The sequence below is a fragment of the Chinchilla lanigera genome, unplaced genomic scaffold, assembly GCF_000276665.1.
Source record: "Chinchilla lanigera isolate Chin_1 unplaced genomic scaffold, ChiLan1.0 scaffold00019, whole genome shotgun sequence".
Lineage (NCBI taxonomy): Eukaryota > Metazoa > Chordata > Mammalia > Rodentia > Chinchillidae > Chinchilla > Chinchilla lanigera.
Window position 1 is genome coordinate 382,967 of NW_004955420.1, and position 20,677 is coordinate 403,643.

Genomic DNA, 20,677 nt, shown 5'->3' on the forward strand with positions numbered 1-20,677 from the left:
CAGAAAGATTCAGGTAAAGTACGTGATACTTGGCACTGCACAGTGAAACCCTGTCTCAAAAAAAAAAAAAAAAAAAAAAAAAAAAAAGATGATCCTCAAAAGCAACAGTGCATGAATATCCAAACTGACCAAGCAAAATAATATGTAAACTAGAAGCCAGATTATTTGAAAATACTCAGTCACAGGAAGTAAAAATGAAAATAAATGAAGAAAACTTTCAGGATTTATGGGACTTCAGCAAAAGCGCAAATGCAGAAATAATTGGTGTCCCAGAACAGGTATAAAAAGTTTTGTTAAAAGAAGTAATAGCAGAGGGGCTGGGGATTTAGCTCAGCGGCAAAAGCGCCTGACTGGCAAGCGCAAGGTCGTGAGTTCGGTTCCCGGTACCGGAGAAAAACCAAAAAAAAAAAAACAAAACAAAACAAAAAAAGAATAGCAGAAAACTTTCTAAAACTAGAGAAAGATATAAATATGCAAGTAAAGAAAGTCCAAAGTCTCCAATCAGATTCAACCCAAATAAGACTATCCCATAACATACTGTAATCCAACTATCAAAGTCCAAGGACAAAGAGCTTCAAACAGCAGGAGAAAAGAACTAAATCATATATAAAAGGAGTTACAATATACCCAGCAATAAACTTCTCTTTATACAAATTTCATAGGCCAGAGAGAGTGGAATGATGTATTCAAAGTACTGAAGGGAAAACCTGACAATCAAGAATACTGTGCTCAGCAAAGTTGTCATCCAAAATTAAGATAAACATATTTCCAGACAAAAACTTGAGAAACATCTGTGTTCATCAAGTATACACGCGTTGTTTTCTTTTTTGCTATGCCCTTATCTGGTATCGACACCAAGGTAATACTGGTCTTATAGAAGAGTTTGGAAGTATTCCCTTCTCTTCAGTTTCTCTGAATAATTTGGGAAGAATTCGTAGTTTTCCTTTAACTGTTTGACAAAATCCAGCAGAGAAGCCACCAGTTCTGGGGTTTTTCTTTAATGGTAGACTTTTTCATTACTAATTCCATTTCCTTATTATTAGCTGGCTCAGATTTTCTATTTCTTTATAGTTGAATCTTGATAGGTCATCTGTATCTTACATTTACCAGCAAGTTTTACACTTTCAAATGTTTTCATGGTACTCATTAGTGTCTCTGCTTTTCAGCTTGAAAAATTCAATTTAGCATTGCTTGCGTCACACATACAAAAATTCCCAACAAAATAACAGCAAGCTGAGGACAACAGCACATTAAAAAGAACTGATCATGATCAAGAGGGATTCATCCCAGGGATACAATGATGGTTCACCACAAATCAATAAATATGAAGCATCTTATTAGCAAAATGAAAGAAAAAAATATATGGTCATTTCAATAGACAGGGAAAAAGCATTTGACAAATTCAGCATCCCTTTATAATAAAACTCTCAACAAATGAGCAATAGATGAAATGTACCTCAACACAGTATTAGGTCATACATGGCAACTCACAGCTACCATCATACTGAATGGGAAAAGGCACATTGTGCTCCACTTCTTTGTCCCCTGTTTTCATTAATTTAATTACTCATTTAAAAATCTGATTGACAGGGATGGGGATATAGCTCAGTGGCAGAATGCTGCGCTTATCTAGCATGTGCAAGGCCCTGGGTTTGATCTCCAGCAAACAAGGGTGCGCGGGTGCGCGCGTGCGCGCGCGCGCGCACACGCGCACACACACACACACACACACACACACACACGGAATCTTCTGGATAAAGCCCAGCTTCCACAGCCTACCTCTCTAGCATCATTTCCTCCACTCCTTTTTTTCTTTTTGTCTTTTTTGAGACTGGGTCTTGCTATGCAGTTCAGGCTGGCCTTGAGCTCACTTTGTAGCACAGGCTGGTCTCGAACTTACCACAATCCTCCTGCCTCAGGCTCCCAAGCACTGAGATCACAGGCATGTGCCACCAAGCCCGTCTTCCTCTACTCCTCCATATATTCCTTTTACATTTTCCACTCATAGGTATTTGCAATGTCATGATTTCTCAGTTCCTTTATGGCATAGGTGACAATGCTTCTGACTAGATTGAGCACCCTCCCCGCCATCATGTCCCAGACTACACCCAGCTACATAGCAAACAATGCCTCTAAAATCACTAGCTCCAAGTGAAAAATACATGGTTTTATACATATCTATCTATAGATAGATAGATAAATAGATAGATATCTCCAATATCTATGTTTCAGATTATATTTTTTTTTTTTGGTATCAGGAATAAAACTCAGGACTTTGTGCTTGCCAGGCAGGCACTTGTGCCACTGAGCTATATCCCTGGGCTATATCCAGTATCTATGAAATGGACTCCTCCACAAAAAGTTCACTAAATTAATAAATGTCATGTTATTTTGAGGCACACTGCAGTTTTCATGTAATATTTAAGCCCATCACAAAAAGTGTGTGTGCCCATTTGTGTATGCACACACACATATGTGTACAAAAGAAAAAAGTTTTTGGCATACTCCCAATGACACACAGTAAAAATGCACAAATACTGTAGTGATATTAGTTCAACTCAACTTTTGATGTGCTTTATAATACATTATTAATAAACCCCCAAAACTGTATTCTTTTCTGTATCACAGTACATATAATCATCTTAGATAAATCCTTGCTCCAATGATAAATCATTCAGTAGGTAGAACTGGACCCAGGTTTTCGGACTCATGTATTTTGGCGTCAAGATCCTTTTCAAAAAAATACTGATGCTGGGCGTGGTGGCTCATGCCTGTAATCTCAGCTCTTGGGAGGCTGAGGTAGGAGGATTGTTGCAAGTTCAAGACCAGCCTGGGCTACAAAGTGAGCTCAAGACCAGCCTGAACTGCATAGTGAGACCCTGTCTCAAAAAAGTACAAAAAAAAACCCAAAAACTGATATTGCCCTAATTGACATTACTGCATAATAATGCCTTGGGACATTTTATTAGAGGGTGATTCTTTAAAAAATGAAAGGAGAGGAGAGAATGGGACAGTGGGAGGGAGTTTTAATAAGGATATCTTCACAACCTTTAAAGAACATCATAACAAAACTCTTCCTAAAAAAATGATTAGCTGATGGCTTGTAAGCCTAAGGGGCTTTTAAAGGAAGTAGAACACAAAAGTATAAACAGAATGCTTTCCTTTTTCTTAAAAAAAATAAAGAAAGAAAGAAAGTGTGGAAGGAAGAAAAAAAGGAGGAAGTGAGAAAGCTATTAATTTCCTGACCATCTGTGTCACATGTTGTCAAAGTTGTGAGATCAAAGAACTAGTATTCTGTTTGCTTCTAAATTCCATACAGCAAACAACACTAAAAAACATCCAACCCATGAAGGCCAATACATCAGTAGCCATCTCTGCAAGAAACTTATTTCCCAGCCATCCCAAATTTAAAAACGTCTCCTCCTTTCCACAAATGGTAAGGCCCTGGTTTATTTTCTGCTTTGCTCTGCTGACCTAAGCCAGATGCCCTACTTAGTTTCTACTGTTTTCTCTGGCAATTCCATCCCAACTTCCTAATTTCCTTTCACTTGAAGCTTTAGCCAGTCCTGCCACCTCATACACTTCAATCCCCACACTCCACAGAGAAACTCACTCCCTGAGCCCTGTTACTGCAAGCTCTCTCCTCATTGGCAGTAATGCTAGAAGTCACCAAAGAAAACTGACTGAGCCAGGAAAAGCCATTTAATTACCAATTCCCAACAGCCAAAGCACATTTGAGAATTACCTCTGCCACTGGAGTGATCAGAGTCTATCAGGTATATATTATGTATGGAAATACATCATAGACATTAAAATGGTTATGTATATCTATATTTTCTACTCACTGTTGAGTGAAAAAATTGCAGAGTAATATGTAGCTTACAACTCCATTTATACAAATATGTATATATACATATATATATATACATGAAAAACACTGACAACCATGATCACATTGTATAAGGTACATTTGCAAAACTGTATATTGCTATATTCAGTATAAAAAATATACACATTCGCATTGCTATCTGGGGGAATAGTCACCAAAATGTTAAAGGTGTATACGTAATATCTACTAGAGTGAAAGCTTAAAAAATAAAAATCTAATCCCAGCTCACTCTCAAGAGGCTGAGGTAGGAGGACTGCTGTGAGTTCAAGGCCAGCCTGAACTACATAGTGAGACTTTGTCTCAAAAAAACAAAAAAAATTTTAAAAATTGTAAATCTTAAAAGTATCATAACAGAGATCTAAACTCCATCTATAACAGCAAAACAGGATACTATGGAAAAAGAACAAGCAAACAAGAAAATGCTCCAAGCAATTAGAAACACAACTTTAAAACAGTTCAACATTCTACAACAGAAAAATACAGAAAATGAGTGAAAAGGTAAAAGACCTAAAGGATCAACCCAGAAAAAACATTCAACCTAAAAGCTCAAAAAAGAGAGAACAGGGATTAGGGAAAACAGCCTATGGGGGCAGAATCCATGCTTAGTTCACACTGAATTGTATTCTCTGCAAACTACAGTACCTATTTCCTTCTTCTCCCTCCCGACAGAGGGTCTATATTCTTGAGACTGGTTTAGAACTCAAGGACTAAAGTGATCCTCTTGCCTTAGCCTCCTATGTAGGTAGGACTACAGGCATGCACCATCATTCTGGCTCTCTACCTATTTTCTGAAAAACAGAAGTTCTAAACACAAAGTTTTCCTTGACTAAACATCACAATTCCTGAAAACCTCTTTTCTGTTAACAACTATGGTATTTATAATTTGATTATACACTGTTACTGTTTGATACACTTAGGCATAATTCTCTAAATGAACATTACTATTCCTGAAGAAAGAGTCTTTAACTCAGATGCATGCTCAGGATAAACAACACAATGCTGGACAATAGCTATACCTGCTAATTGACTGCCTGCCTGTAACTGGCATGCAGGAATCTCATCCTAGATCAGGGTCAGACCCTCTTCTACAACCCATTCTGAGGCAAAAAGAATGTATCCTAAATGATTCTGTGCACTACAGATCATCTACGTGCAGTAATTAAAAATTAACATTAAAAGTATGCATTATATATTTTAGTTGATGCATGTAACTTTCAACAAACATAATTACCTCCCTGAGGTCATCGCTAAACCATACTTTCACTCCTTCCACACTAGCCACTCCATATTCCTTATCCTCCTCCAAATGCCACTTTTATTAACAAGGCTTTCCCTGACCACCACAAAACAGCAAATTCTTCCAATCCATTCTCCTTCCTTGTATTTTTCTATATAGCACTTACTACCATTCGACCTATTGTACCCCTGTTTACTGTGTAACCCTAACTCCTTAAGGACAAAGATTTTTGTTGGTTTTGTAACTGGATCCTTGGCTCCTAGAAGGGTCTTTGGCACACATTCAATGCTCACTAAATATATGGCGAATGAATGAGTGAATCCATAAATAAATAAAGTCAAGAAACTAATTTGAGCGTCAAAAGCTCATGTAATCTAGCACCATTACTAGAAAGCTATAAAAATCAATTTTGATAGTTCAGTATAGTGAATTACAGTAGGAATTTCTGGGATCAATGTTGATTCAGGGCCAAAAAAACAACAAGAAAATTGAGAATGTACAAGTAGCCCTTAAGTCATGTAGAGACATACAATTATAGTTTCCACATAATCCTTTTCAATTAAAAATGCCCAAATATGTACATAAAAGAGAAAGCACATATTAGAATATGACAACACTCCACTTAATTAAAACAAAATTAACCATAGGCTAGCTAATTATACTTATGCACAGCAATGCATAATAATAAGATGAGAAAGTTTCACACAAAACCTTCTCAGGGAAAATGTAAAAGGGAAATGGAAATAGCTATATTGTTTTATTTTGTTTTCCTAGTACTGAGGACTGAACTCTTTGCACTGAGCTACCTCACCAGCCTTTTAATTTTTTTTTATTTTGAGATAGTGTCTCACTAAGTCACCCAGGGTCTCAGTAAATTGCCCAGCGTGGCTCAAACTTGTAATCCTTCCGCCTTAGTCTCCCAGGGTGCTGGATTCACAAGCATGTGCCACCATGCCCAGGTATGTTCTCTCTCTCTCTCTCTTTCTCTCTTTCTCTCTCTCTCTCTCTCTTTCTCTCTCTCTCTCTCTCTGTCTCTCTCTCTCTGTCTCTCTCTCTCTCTGGTAAGAGTTTATTCATGTTTTATTTTAGCAATATAAAAATTTTTTAAATAAAGTTTTCAAACTCCTTCCTCAAAGACAACCAGGGATAACAATTTATTTTGTAATATAAAAGACGTTCTGTCTTCATAATCAGATACATATACAGATGTAATATTTTTAAGTAAATTAAATGAGGGGCTGGGGATTTAGCTCAGCGGCACAGCGCCTGCCTGGCAAGCGCAAGGTTGTGAGTCTGATTCCCCGAACAAAAAAAAAAAAAAGTAAATTAAATGACAAGAATTCCACTTCCAGAAAAATGGAGTATATGTACCTTTCCCTAGTTTTCCCAGTGAAGTACAACTAGAACCCCAGGATGGAAAAGATAAACAAGACATCAAAAGATGGATAAAAACAGAACTTCAAGACAACATGGTAGCGGGTTACCTGGCTTTGTTTCGGTTGTCTCATATAACTCAAACCTGGAGCAAAGAAGTTAGTAACCTAGAAACACAATGAGCACAAACAAAACAGCCTAACAAAAGCCTGTTCCTTTAAACCAAAGGACAAGGAAAAGCAAAGCGTAGCAACACAGAAAACTTTTGGACAATAATTACTATATTGCTGGGCAAACACTAAAGAAACTGTGGCAGCACTCACCTGTTCAAAAAACTAGACTTCTACTGTCGATAGGATGTAAGGAACTATTCAAACTCCTCCAGCCCCCACAACTGATTATTGTCAGAGAAAGCCAGGCAAAGAGCTAGGACTCTTATCCCAAGCAGGTGGTAATAGACCATCAACACCAATCCAGTGTACCAAGGCAGAACATGGAGGGAGCAGTAATAAAGCATTCCTGCTCCTCCTGGTCAGGGAGGCTTCCATGGAGGCCTTGTGAAAAAACCTAGAACATCCAGCCAACATTGGCAATTATGAGGAGCATCCCCTTAGTCAACAGAGAACAAAAGGAAAAGCTAGATTTCTATCCCCTGGTTACCTATATATTCCATTAACCATAGTCTACTCCCTAAGCCACTAAAATAGTTTCCCAGGTTCTATGACAGGACTTTTTTGAATTAATTTTTATATAATACTCATTTCCCTGCTGAGATTCCATTTCCACTCTATACCCCACTTCCATCTAGTTGGTTACTTGAAAGCCCATCTTTTAGGCCTTTTTTCTCCTGGAGGCTGAACCCCGTCAGCCTCACTATGGGACTTCACTATTATTAAAAAACCTGCCTCAAAATATCCAAAACCTAAGAACTACTAGACTGCTACCCAGGGGTTCGTTATTATCATTATCCAGAAATTTATGTTATCATGTTCTGTCTTTTGGATAATGACCTAAATTTACCTATTAGTCAACTCAATGAATAGTTACCTCAAATAACAAATAAAACACATGTGATGTATTGTTCATTGTTTTTTTTCCGGCCATCTATTCTCCCTCCACACTTCTTCGCTCCAACCAGTTATTCACAAATTCTGATATATTTCATGGTACAATGCTGCCTGGCTTATAATAAGTAACAATGCCATAAAATATAAACACAATCACCGGAATTATAATTTCTGTGAATGTCACATACATGAAGTCATAATGACAGAAGAGTTTAATAGGATACCTTTTAATTATGCAAACAGAACATTCAAAAACATGTATCTATCTACCTATACACATCCTATTGTTATCCCAGTATTTTACAAAATAAAGATTTTTCTCTATTATTTCTTTAACTAGCTCACAAAATGTTTACCACTCCTTTCCTTTACCACTATTATATTAATTTCAGACATCTAATATCAAACCATAACTATAGTATTCATGCTTAGAGCAAATTACATTACTTAAATTTTTCACTTTTCAGTCTTAACATCTCTAAGTCATAATGTTTGTTAGCGGGGGCTTGAGACGGAGTCTTGCTATGTAGTTCAGACTGGCCTTGAACTCATTACGTAACCCAGGGTGGCCTCAAACTCACGGCAGTCCTCCTCCCTCAGCCTAAGTGCTAGGATTACAGGTATCTGCCACCATACCCGGCCCCCAAATAGTAATTTTTTAACTAATTTTGTTATATTCCAGAATATTCCCATGCTAAAAAAAAAAGAATTTTTAAATTAAAAATGCCAGAGCAATAGCCAGAAAAATAACTATACACTGGACACAACATGTACTTGCACACTTACTAAAGAAATACAGAACAAGTTTACCTTCAAGTCCTTAAAACCTACAAAGTATATTCTACAGGAGTTAACCTTATAAAAAAGTATCAAAATTCTACCATCCTAGACCAGGGAAAAATATCTAAAAAGGACATTATTAGGACAACTCAATGGTTTTTAATCCCAGTCAGTACTGCCTGAAGGATTTTTGGTTGTCATGTTGCAGGAAGGAGGAAGGCCATAGCCTGCTCTTGGAATCTAGTGGTCAGATGCTAGAAATCCTGCATTCTATAACATACATGATAATCCTCCACAACAAAGAACTGCCTGACCCACAATGTCTTAAAAGGTTGAGAAACATGAGACAATTGATGAAATCTAAATATGAACTATAGGGGCTGGGGATTTAGCTCAGCAGCACAGTGCCTGCCAGGCAAGTGCAAGGTCGTGAGTTCAATTCCTGGTACCGGAAAAAAAACAAAAAAAAAAAGAAGGAACTCTTAAATATGAACTATATTGTATCAAGTAAATTTCTGGAATTAAATAATTTTACTGTGGCTTCACTGAAAGAACCCTGTTCTTAGGAAATACATATCAAGGGCCAAGGATATAGCTCAGCAGCATAGTATCTGCCTGGCAAGTATAAGGTCCTAAGTTCAATTCCCAGTACAAAAAAAAAAGAGAAATACATATCGAAGTATTTAAAAGAATGTCTCAACTTACCCACAAATACTTCAGAAAAAATATATTATATATATATTTGCAGAGAGAAAAAAGATAATGCAGAAAAATGCTAACAGGTGAATTTGAGTAGATAGTATAGAGAATTTTTTTTATTATTGTAGTAATTTGAAATTAAAACGAAACTTAAAATGTATTACCAAGACAATAAATTTTTTTCCAGGAAATTTTGCACAGTTTCTCAGTATATATTACAATACAGCAACATAAGTTTCTTTTACTCCCACTCAACATAAACTACCCATCCGGAATATCAGATACTTATAAATTTTACCCAAATAACTCACGTAAGCTGAAAAGTATAATCTCTAAAATGTGAACTGAACAAAGCTAGAAATATTTGGATATCCACCAATGATGTAATATATTTTAGTATATCAGAGTAAAAGGTTGGCCAATATACGCGCAATTCATATTTCAATTTACAATGAAAACTGAAATAATTTAGAATCACATGAGACCTGAACATAACCAAAAAAAAAGAGATACATAAAAAATAATACAAAAAAGATTTTGTAAGACTCATTTTCAGAAGCTTCAAATTAACTCTGAACTCTCCAACCTCACTCTCAGATTTCTAGGCACTTAAATGGTGTGCAACACAAATACAATAGCCTCGTGAATAACAACAGTCTACTTGTAATAAAAATGTAAACGTCTTTTAATACAGGAAATAGGGTACTTACAGATGTCTGGGACATACTTGACTGTTGTGTGACACTTCCTGTTGGGGATGTAGATGGTCTTCCACTGGACAAACTTGCCTAAAACATAAGACCTCTATGATATGTCTGTAAAAACCTCAAATTAAAAACTTCCTGGTACCCGCATAACACAAAGCCACAATAACAAAAAGCAGAAAGGTCTATGTATGGAAACAACTCCTTTTGTAGTCAACATGGCTTAATCTTTAGCCCAAAGGATTGTATCCAGAAAGAAGAATAGAAAAAGCTGAAAACAGAACCCAATAGCTAACCTAATTTTCCAGCTATATTCATGCCAGTTTTACTCCACAGGTGTCTATCATCTCTGACATGGAATCACCATACCAACATTACGAAAAAGAAACTGAAGCTACATCAAGAGCCAAAGAGGCCAGGCATGGTGGCTGAGGCAGGAGGATTATTGCAAGTTCGAGACCAGCCTGTGCTACACAGTGAGCTCAAGGCCAGCCTGAACTGCATAGAGAGACCCTGTCTCAAAAAGACAAAAACCAAGAGCCAATGAGTTTCTGTTTCCTAACTCGTACTGTGAATACAGATACAGCAACAGCTGGTATCTATCCATAACAGAAATAAACCTTTTTTCAGGTTCAATCAACTGAGATCCTGCTCTGATAAAGACATTTAAGATTAAACCTAACATAGAATTTTACTTAAATAGCATAACATTAATGAAAATCTTTTTTTGGGGGGACAGGAATCGAACTCAGGACCTTACACTTGCCAGGCAGGCACTTGTGCCACTGAGCTATATCCCCAGCCTGAAAAATCTTTTTTGAAACATAAGGATTTAACCAATGTTTACAGCAAGGAATTCACATTTCAGCCATAAAGAATAAAATCATGTCATTTGCAAGAAAGTGGATGGATGATCATACTAAGTGAAATAAGCCAGATTCACAAAGTAAAACTGTATGTCTTCTCTTATATGAAAGTCAAAAATATAAATAAACAAATAAACAAATGAATGAATAAAATAAAGGAGAAATGATAGGAAACCAGAAGGTAGAGTCTTACACATGGGGAAGATCAGGGGAGGCAGGGGGGAAGGAAGAGGGAGGTAGAGACTGAAAATGATGAAGCTATGTTATCTGCATATACCAGTTCCCCCAAATGGTCATAATTATTCTGTACTGCAAACATGCACTAACATAAAAAAAGAAAGAAGCACTTAATCATTATTATATTGTGTTACTAGTAGGAATAATACAATTGGATTTTACATGTATTTTTTACATATATTTTTGAACAGAGAATTTCAGGAGGAATAGATATAAACTGTTACACTGGCCACTACTGCAGTGTGGAAAACACGTTACGTGGGGAAAGGAACATCTCTACTTTACTCACCTCTTACAATTTTACACTGTTTGATTTGTTTTAACAAAGATAAATTACTTACATACTTTTAAGACCTAATTTATTTTTGGTTAAAATAGAAATAAAATTCACATAATCCTAAGTAATCAGTGTTAGATTGAGAATTTTGAACACAAGACCACAGCAGTAAGTACAGCATTTCTCTGATTTGTATAACACACAATCAGACAAGCCAGGCATGATGGAGCCTGCGGCAGGAGGATTGCAAGTTTTAGCCTGGCAACTTAGCAAGAACGTGTCTCTAACTAAAAAATAACCAAGGGCTAGGGATATAGGTCAGTACAGAGGACTTAGGTTTAATGCCCAGTCCCGAAGAGAAAAGAAAAAGCAATGAGACAAAAGCTAGCAACAGTAAAACACAGAACATGTTCAAATGGGAAGGGGAACAAGGGAACGGGACAGAGAAGGAAAAGGAGAAGAAAAGGAAAAAAAAGAATGGAAGGAAAAAATGGAAACAAATCTTTTGTAAGTGGGGAGGGAAAGAAGGACTGATAAGAGGTGAACAGAACAGGAAAAAAAGGAATTAAAATATATTACGTACAGGTACAAATTCCCTATGATGAATGTGATCACTACATATGACAGGTATATACTAATAAAAAAAAAGTTAAAAAATAGTAACACATAAAACATACCACTTTTTTCCCTAATTAACTTCTATTTGGCAGTCTGTTAACATATTCACTTCAGGAAAGATAAACACAATACATGAGAACTTGGAAATTTAACCAGTGTACTTATTTTCAGTAACTGACTAAAGATAATGTAAACTTTGACCTCATAAATCATTATTTATTCCAGTCTCACCTGAACGGCAGCAAGGCTCTGGAGCTGGGAGCTGCTCAAATGCTGCTGCTGTAGGGCTGCAGTGTGCAGCATCAGGTGCTGCTGCTGAGCTGCGTACATCTGCTGAAGGTACTGAGCAGCTGAACTGGGGGGGCGATGCAACGCCTGTTGAATTACCTGTGATAAGTCAATTGAACCAATGTCAAATCGAAATCTCAACCTTTCTCTTTTTTTTTTTTTTTTTTTTAGCTCTGGAATTGAACCCAGAGCCTTGTACGTAAATGGTAAGCACATGCTCTATTCATAAGCTACAACCCCTGGCTCAACCTTTATCTTAATCATAAAATGAAATATTAAAAAGCAGTGTAGAAGCTATACATGGTGATAAACCCCTGTAATCCCAGCACCTGGGAGGCTGAGGCAGGAGGATCAATGTGGGTTTGAGGCCAGCCTGGGCTGCATAATGAGTTCAAGGCCAGTTTGAACTGCATAGCAAAACCCTGTCTCAAAAAATAAAAAAATAAAAAAGCAGTTTAAAATTTTACACTCCAAAGTCATCAAGTTTACTAACATATCTTTCTCCTAGTTATATATCACTACAATTCACTAGCTGTACAAATTTTACCCAAAAGAAAAAATTCATAACCCTAGAGCCAAATAAGCACAGGAGGGAATCTGCAATCTCACTAGTAATCAAAACTTACAAATTAAAACAAGAGAATGTTTTCCAAGTTTTAAATGAGTGAAGATTTAAAAGAATAGTTGTACTAACTGGAAATGTAAGTCCTCCCATACTATGAGTAAGAATTTAAATTGCTATCACCTTTTAGGATAAAGCTTGGTAAAATTCAGAGATTAGGTATGGAAACCAATAATTTTGCTGTGCAAATAGTAATGTAAGTCAGCATTATTCAATATAACAGCCACTAGCAGTGTGACTCTACTAAGCAATCTTAAAATATAGCTTGTGCAATTGGTTTTAACTCTAAATTGAACTTTAATTAACTTTAATATAATAGTTATATGTACAGCTAGTGACTACTACTTTGCATAGCACAGATACAGCTCCATACTAACAAAAAAAATCCCCATGTATACCATTAGGTGAAAAAAGCATATTACAAAATAGTTCAGAGTAAGGTACCATTTTTATATTAAAATATTTGAAAGGGCCTGGGGATTTAGCTCAGCGGCAAAAAGTGCCTGCCTGGCAAGCGCAAGGTCGTGAGTTCGGTTCCCGGTACCAGAGAAAAACCAAAAAAAAAAATAATAAAAAATAAAATAAAATAAAATATTTGAAAGGATACTCAGGAAAGCATTTTTTTAAAACAAAGAATGCAATTAGGAAAACATTTTTAAAAGCCTACTTATTGGTAGCTAGATTACAAGTGATTTTTAGGGCTGGGCGTGGTGGCACACACCTGTAATCCCAACACTTGGGAGGCTGAGGCAGGAGGATCACTACAAAGTGAGCTTAAGGACAGCCTGAACTGCATAGCGAGACCTTGTCTCAAAAAGACAAAAAAAATTTTAAAAGGGATTTTTAGGTCAGGTGTGGTGGTGCATGCCTGTAATTCCAGCACTTGGGAGGATGAGGCAGAAGGATCACCATGAGTTCAACACCAGCCTGGGCTACTTAGTGAGTTCAAGGCTAGCCTGAACTACATAACGGAGACCATGTCTCAAAAAAAAAAAAGTGATAGCCAGGCGTGGTGGCACACCCCTATAATCCCAGCACTCGGGAGGCTGAGACAGGAGGATCGTTATGAGTTTGAGACCAGCCTGGGCTACAAAGTGAGCTCAAGGCCAGCCTGAACTACATAGCGAGACCCTGTCTCAAAAAGACAGAGAAAAAAAAAAGTGATTTTTCGTTTCTGGTTTGTGCTCTCCTATGAATCTCTGAAAATAACTAAAATATACAGTTGTGCCTTGGCTTATGAACCTAATTTGTTTTATGATTTTGGGGAACATGGCTGCGTTTGTGTTTGTGTGAGGAAGACAGCCGTGGTCACATCTGTCACATGATGTAGTGAGTGCAAACAGAAGCAAAATTCTGCAGAATGCTTTTGTTTTATAGGCCAAACTGTTTGCAAACATAAGTGTTCAAGGCATTACTGTGTATTTATATCAATAATCATGTAAAATTAAAATAACTCAATAATTACTATTAAATGTCAGATTGCTTTTCTTAATTTCCATTTATAATAAACCTATTTTTACTAAAAAAGCTCCTGAAATAATTTTAATTACAGTAAATATTAAAAATGTTAGCCCAAACATAGAAAAATCAAGTAAAGTATTCTAATAAGACCAGAGAAAAATTCTGCATCTGTCCTAAAGATAAGGCTGGCTATGCCAGTCCTGTGCAGCCACATCCCAAAATCCTGTCATGTCTGCTATGACTCTAAACAACACAGAACCTTAATCTCAGCGGCAAACCAGGGTTTTCAAAGTCCTAGTGGAATAACAGAGCCATAATCCTATAGATTGAGAGCCTAAGTCAGAACATCTGGAACCATAAAGCCATAAATTCTTTTGTCTGAATTTCAAGAAAGTGTATTTCCATGGTTATTGTTTGTTTTCTCTCCAACTGTGAACTGCTATACCTACTATGAACTCATGTCACAAAATCAATGTAGGCTTTTGACTCCTAGTTGCAAAGAACTACAAGCCAGCATTAAGTGATTCAGAATTATAATACGCCATTTGTTTCTTTAATAATACATCCTTTTTGATCAGAAAAATCTATGTATGTTTTCTCATTTCATAATTATAAAAATCAAACTGAAATAACAAATGAATAACCTATCTGACACATCTTTTTGTCAGCACAGTCTTTCTTCACCATTCCATACTATACTCATGGCATCATGCAAACACAAGTTAAATGCATGGCACATTGTTCTTATTGTTTCTCTACAAGAAAAAAGAGAATGATGAGAATTCACAGGACTGAAAAAGAAATCTAGAAAATTAAAGAACGACTTTAATAATTCAATAAATATTGATTTGATTGCGTTTTAAAATTCTAGGATCTCATACGAACTAGAGCTATTTGTACAATACATCTACATATCTCCAATAACACTTTATTTTTATTAGTATGTACAACAAATAAAAACTAAAGAGCAGACTGCCATATTAAAATATCACAAAGGATGAAGGCACAAAAAAAACCACATCATCTGTATGCTTAAAGTTCTAGATACTCTTTTCTATATCCCCTGCCTTTGAAAAAAGTGAAAAATGTTAACTGCACATACTGCATTCCATATTTAATTTCTGCTGAGCTGGCTAGGTCCCCAAGAGTTCTGATTCCACTCTATAATGACTTCAGAAAACTAAATCCTAAACCACAGAACAGTGAAATAATCATTGTACTATATTTTTATGGATATCTACCACTAAAAAAAATAGAGCAGAGGAAGGACTGCATCACAAATAGTTTAGCTCTGTGGCACAGCACTTGTCTGGCAAGTGCAAGGTCCTGAGTTCAATTCCTGGTACCAAAAAAAAAAAAAAAAAGAAAAGAAAAAAATAGTTAAGAATATAATTATGAGGGCCTGGGAATGTAGCTCAGTCATAAAGTATTTGCCTAGTATATGTGAGACACTAGGTTCACTCTAAAGCACTACCAAATAAATAAAGCAGTTATGCAGATTCTAGAGAAAGCAAGCAGGTAGAATTTTTAAAAATGAATTCAGACTGGTTAAGGGCACAAACTCTAAAGTCAGAGAGCATACTAGCTAGCTATGTGAGTTTAGGAAAGATATTTAGCCTTTTAAAAACACTGGTTCGTAAAATGGAGATATTATATCTGTTTCATAGAGGTGTGGTAAGGATTAAACAACCTGTATAAAGCATTTACTAAATGCTTGGCACATGGTAACTGTTCAATAGATACTATCTATTATTATGTATTGCTTATCTATGATGTACACAGTTTCAGATACTTCACTTAATCCTCACAGTAACTGTGGAAGCAGCCAATCTTATCCTAATTTTATAGTTTCCTGAGGCTCAAGGAGATTATGCCTCTCACCCAAGGCCACATTCATACTAATGATAATGAAAATGGAATTCAATTAAAGAGCATATCATACTGTAAGGTTCATGCCCTTTTTTTTGAGACAGGGTTTCACTACGTAGTGCAGGCTGGTCTTGAACTTACTACGTAGCTCAGGTTGGCCTCAAATTCACAGGGATCCTCCTGCCTCTGCGTCCTGAGTGCTGCGATTACAGGCGTGCGCCACCATGCCCAGCTGTTTGTGCCCTTTTCAAACAATACCATATTGTCTCCATTATTATAAAGTTTAACTAAGAAAAAAAACTACTTTCTCACCTAAGTGACTAAGCTTAAGACTCTTCCTAAATACTCCTTTCCATTCTTCCCTTAGTAACTGTAGAGTAGATCTTCCTCATTAGGATACTTGGGCCACCTGGGCTTAAAATAAACCTTAGACATCTTAAGACCTGAAAAGATCTCGCTAAGTCTATATTTTGGGTTCAAATATAATCCCAGAAAAACCTAGAGGCATTCTTATGTTGAGGTTTGTTACAATTTAGATCTAGAATGTCCTCATGGCCTAGAGATGGACTTTTAAAGGGTGGCCGGATTACAGGGGTACTGTACTTATGGGGGATTCATCTACTGGTGAGTGTCAGGGTCAAGTGTGTTGTTGAGAGGCCACACCTGGTTTGAGGTAGGTCACTGGGGGTGTAACTTAGAAGGGTGTCTCCCTCCCAGAATCCTCCCTTTGCTCTACTTCCTGGCTGCCACGGTGTGAGCAGCTTTCCTCCTGCAGACCTTTCTTGCCTTGGGAAGAGCCAATCTTGGACTGAAAACATGAACCAAAATAAACCTATTTTCATTTAAGTTGCGGGTATTAGTATTCTGTGCCAACAACAAGAAAGTAACTAGGACAGGGCTCTTGATTGGGTATCTTCACTTTGGAATAGCACCTATAGATCTTCCAGTTAGAATTTTCCTGCCACATGCTGACAAATGCAAGCCATCTCAATGGTATGATTACTAAATAATTTAGTTGGCTGTTTCAAACATTAACAGCTTTTGTTAATCCTAAGGATCAAATCCAGTTGCTTTGCACATTCCAGACAAGCATTCTACCACTAAATTGTACTACATCCCCAGCCTAAATGTTAGCAATTCTAACTGTGTATTTGGGGCTATGAATTAATACATGCATCTGGCTAAAGCAAAGGGTAATATGACATACTAAGTCTTAATCTCGCCATCATTCTAGCTAAAATACCTGTACGGCATGCCGGTCTGAACCGCTGTAGACAGAGATCTGTGGTTGCTGCATTCGAGAGGAGGAAGTGGTAATGGTGGTGGTGGTGGTGCTGCAGGTTGTTGTGGACACAGAAGATGTTCCAGGGTTTGGTTCACTATCCATAGCTGTACTGTGGTCCTTAAATCTGGCAGATAACAAATAAGACGTGCATTGGTAAAAGCACTATCTTATGAGGTTTAAAGAGTATTCATCACAAAGAAATAATTAGCAAGTCTTAATTCCTAAGGACTTCATAAAATATAGCTAGCACACAGTCAGCAATAACACTCAGAAGGGAAAATATTTCACATATGTATAGAACATAAGTCAGATAAGCCCGGCCTAATATCTTTGCATTACTGAAAAATGAGGGACTCAAAACTGAAACCAGTAGTAAAAGAATACTAAACACTCTAGAAAAATAAAAGTTTATAAATCAGAATACTTTAAATCAATTCTTAACATTCTTTTGATCATACTAGTAACTACAAATTTAAAGCTGTTCTTTTATTTAAAATTCCTGAGGGCTTGAATTCATTAGCTTAGTTGTGGCTATCATATATACTTTGCTCTAAAAATAAACAGTCTTAAAAGTAAAATTAATTAAAAAATGTTTAACTCATACAGCTTTTCTAGCAATCATTCTTAACATTCTCCTTACTGTATCTAATAACTGAGTTTTACTTATTAGCAGATTTCTCTGACTGGAGAAACAGAGTTGACAATAACTTCCCACATCCTTGCAAAATCTTTTTTTCAAAAAGAACTGCTCTAAATTTTAAAACTTAGAGCTGTATATTTCTGTATCAGACTTTTAATTTTTTCCTTTAATATTGCAACTTTACCTCCCTTATGTTGTGATACAGAAATTCACCCAATATAGAGTCCACATGCAAAGTCAAATCTAAGGATATCAATATTGTTAGAAACTATGTAGAACTTTGGTATTTTTTAGAGCCAAAAAAATGTGCATAATGGTGAAAAGCACACAAGGGTGTACTGATTCCATCTGTTTGTTCTTTTAATTTTATTTTTCTATTAGTACATATTTGTCATACATATTGATCATATTCATCATAGGGAATCTGTACCTGTACATAATAGATCTTGATTCTTTTTTTCCCATGCCCCTAATCTCTATTCAACTCTTCTTCCCCTCCTCACTTGTTTCCATTTTCCTTCTATTCTTTTCCTCTTTTCCCTTTTTTCCCTTCTCTCTCCCCCTTCCCTTGGCACTTTCCCATTTGAACATGTTTTTCCTACTTCCCATTTACCTGTCCTCCATCATGACCCTTATTTACCCTTTGGGTTTCTCACACTAGACAAAAACTGCGATATTTAAACTTGTGTTCATATTTGTTTCATGTAAGATTATCGTCTCAAGATGCATAGATTTTCCTACAAATATCTCAGGCTTATCCTTCTTTATGGAGGAGTAGTAGTCCAGTGTACATAAATACCACATTCTATGTGCTTTTTCATATAGATCTTTTCTTCTGAGAAAAAAATGTGACATACTTCACATTGGAAGCACTGACAAGAATGTAACAAGAACATTTTCTATTTCACACACAGAAAAGGCATTTGGCATTAACTGGGCAAGCCTACATTATTCCCATAAGGTTCCTTTTACACACAAATTTTTTTCCTCTATATCGCATATGTAAACAGTATTTGTAGGCTCTGAAGAACCAGAGTAAAAACATTTACAATTAATAAAAGTGAAAGGGTGGGGACCTAGGTCCTCACATTTTATGATTAGAAGATGAATCATACACTTTTACACTTTTCTGACGTTTTTTCAAACTGCTTTCCAATCATTAAATCACAGTATCATATGGTAACTGTTCAATATTACAGATTTAGTAGCAGATAAGGTAAACTTTTTACCAAACTACTGTCACAACACCTCTGCACGACGTACCAATGATATGCAAAGAACTTGCTCAAATTCTGGTCCTTTTAAAGCGTTATTCTGTTCGACCATGCCCTAAAACCTAAACATCATACCAAGCAGTCCTTACCTCTAACCAAAAATGGTCACAGAGAATCCAAAGTCTAGGCATTAAGTTTAAATATTAGTGAGTGCAACTGGCCAATCGACGCATTGAATCTGGAGGCCTGGCACAAAAGAATGATTTTGGTAACTCCGGCATCTCAGTCTATTAATACCTGCAAAATACAGCCGGGCAGTTCTGGTTCACAAGAGGCCTACGCAGGAAACAGTAAGTTTTAGAGTCGCTAACTAAGCATACCATCACGCCGCTGCACAAGAATGTGGCCCTCCGGGGAGGCAGCAGCACTGCAGTCGGAGACCGCTGGGACGCTCTTTCCTTCTCGGTGTTTTCAACCGCACCCCAGACAGCAGCCCCTGCCACCCCGGAGGCCCGCGCGGGGACCCCTCCCCACGCCGCCGCAGGAGGGCGGAAGGCAGCCGCGTCCCGGGTCTCGCGCCGAGCAGCGGGGCGGCGCCGGGCGGAAGGAGGGGAGCGCCAGGGAGGCCTGGAGCGCGCGCCCTACCCACCCAGCCTCCGCGGGCGCCCGGCTGCAGCAGCCCGCGGGGCCCACTGGCAGGGATGACAGCGCCTGAGGGGCCCAGCGGGCGCGATTCCCCTCAAGACTGCAGCGGCCGGAGTGCCAGGGGCTGCCATGCGCCCAGGGCCCTGCCGATCCGGGACCTGACAGCGGAAGGGCAGCTCCCGCCACGGGGATGACTGGACCCTTGGAGCTCGCGTCGGTCCCCAGACCAGGGCCACGCGGACTCCTCCAATATCGGACGGCTCTCGGATCTCCCTTTTCCTACACAGCCCGTGAAAGAGCCCTGAACTCTCCCCCTGGGGAACGTGTCGCTGGCCCCACTCGCCCCCAGTTATAACATCCGTCACCAGCAAGTCACTCACTCCGCTTCCGCCATCTTCTCTCCTCCATCACTAACACGGGCTGCGCATGCGCCCCCCGGCGGCGGGCAGGGGGCGGGGTCGACGGTGCCCCGAGCCCCTGAGGTCACGTGGGGTCTTCCGCTGTCTATCCCGCCCCCCCATCTCCGCCTCGGCTCTTTCTGCAGAGTCCAGGTTTCCCCACCTTAATTATTGGTGTCTGCTTTGCAAGCCTTTGTTTTCTCTAGTTCGGGCTCTTCCCAGAGGATCTGTAACGATATAAAAACTTCTGCTTAGAATTCGATGTTTGAAGAAGTATACCAAAGCCAATGCAGAGTTGCCTGAGAGAAAATACCCCTGCGGATTAGCTGCTACGGTCTCCGAGGGAAAGGCGCTGTGCTGCTGCAGAACTGGTGGCCTAGGACGCCCTGGACCTTGAGGTCCCAGCCCGAAGTCTCTCCTGGCTCGGCGGCGGCGGCAGCGTCCACCCCCGGGGAGCGGGGGGCCCAAGTTTACTGAGAGCTTAGTAGGGACGCAAGTTGGAACACC

General features: G+C 38.2%; 1 protein-coding gene across 5 annotated transcripts in view; it reads right to left on the reverse strand.

The window, feature by feature from the left end:
* The window catches only part of Phc3 (polyhomeotic homolog 3 (Drosophila)), a 73,977-nt gene extending 53,752 nt beyond the window's left edge, over positions 1 to 20,225 (reverse strand). For 2 of the 5 annotated variants that reach the window (XM_005382964.2, XM_005382969.2), the window contains exons 1-4: positions 20,153 to 20,202; positions 17,232 to 17,397; positions 11,980 to 12,135; positions 9,757 to 9,834 (exon numbers count right to left, since the gene is read on the reverse strand). In XM_005382964.2, the coding sequence (XP_005383021.1) occupies positions 9,757 to 9,834; positions 11,980 to 12,135; positions 17,232 to 17,397; positions 20,153 to 20,166 (414 nt within the window). In that variant the 5' untranslated portion in view covers positions 20,167 to 20,202. Of the gene's footprint in view, positions 1 to 9,756; positions 9,835 to 11,979; positions 12,136 to 17,231; positions 17,398 to 19,276; positions 19,425 to 19,507; positions 19,644 to 20,152 lie in introns of those variants that run through there. The other 3 variants (XM_013513437.1, XM_013513439.1, XM_013513438.1) reach the window with 3 other exon arrangements.
* Positions 20,226 to 20,677: the final 452 nt, after the last annotated feature.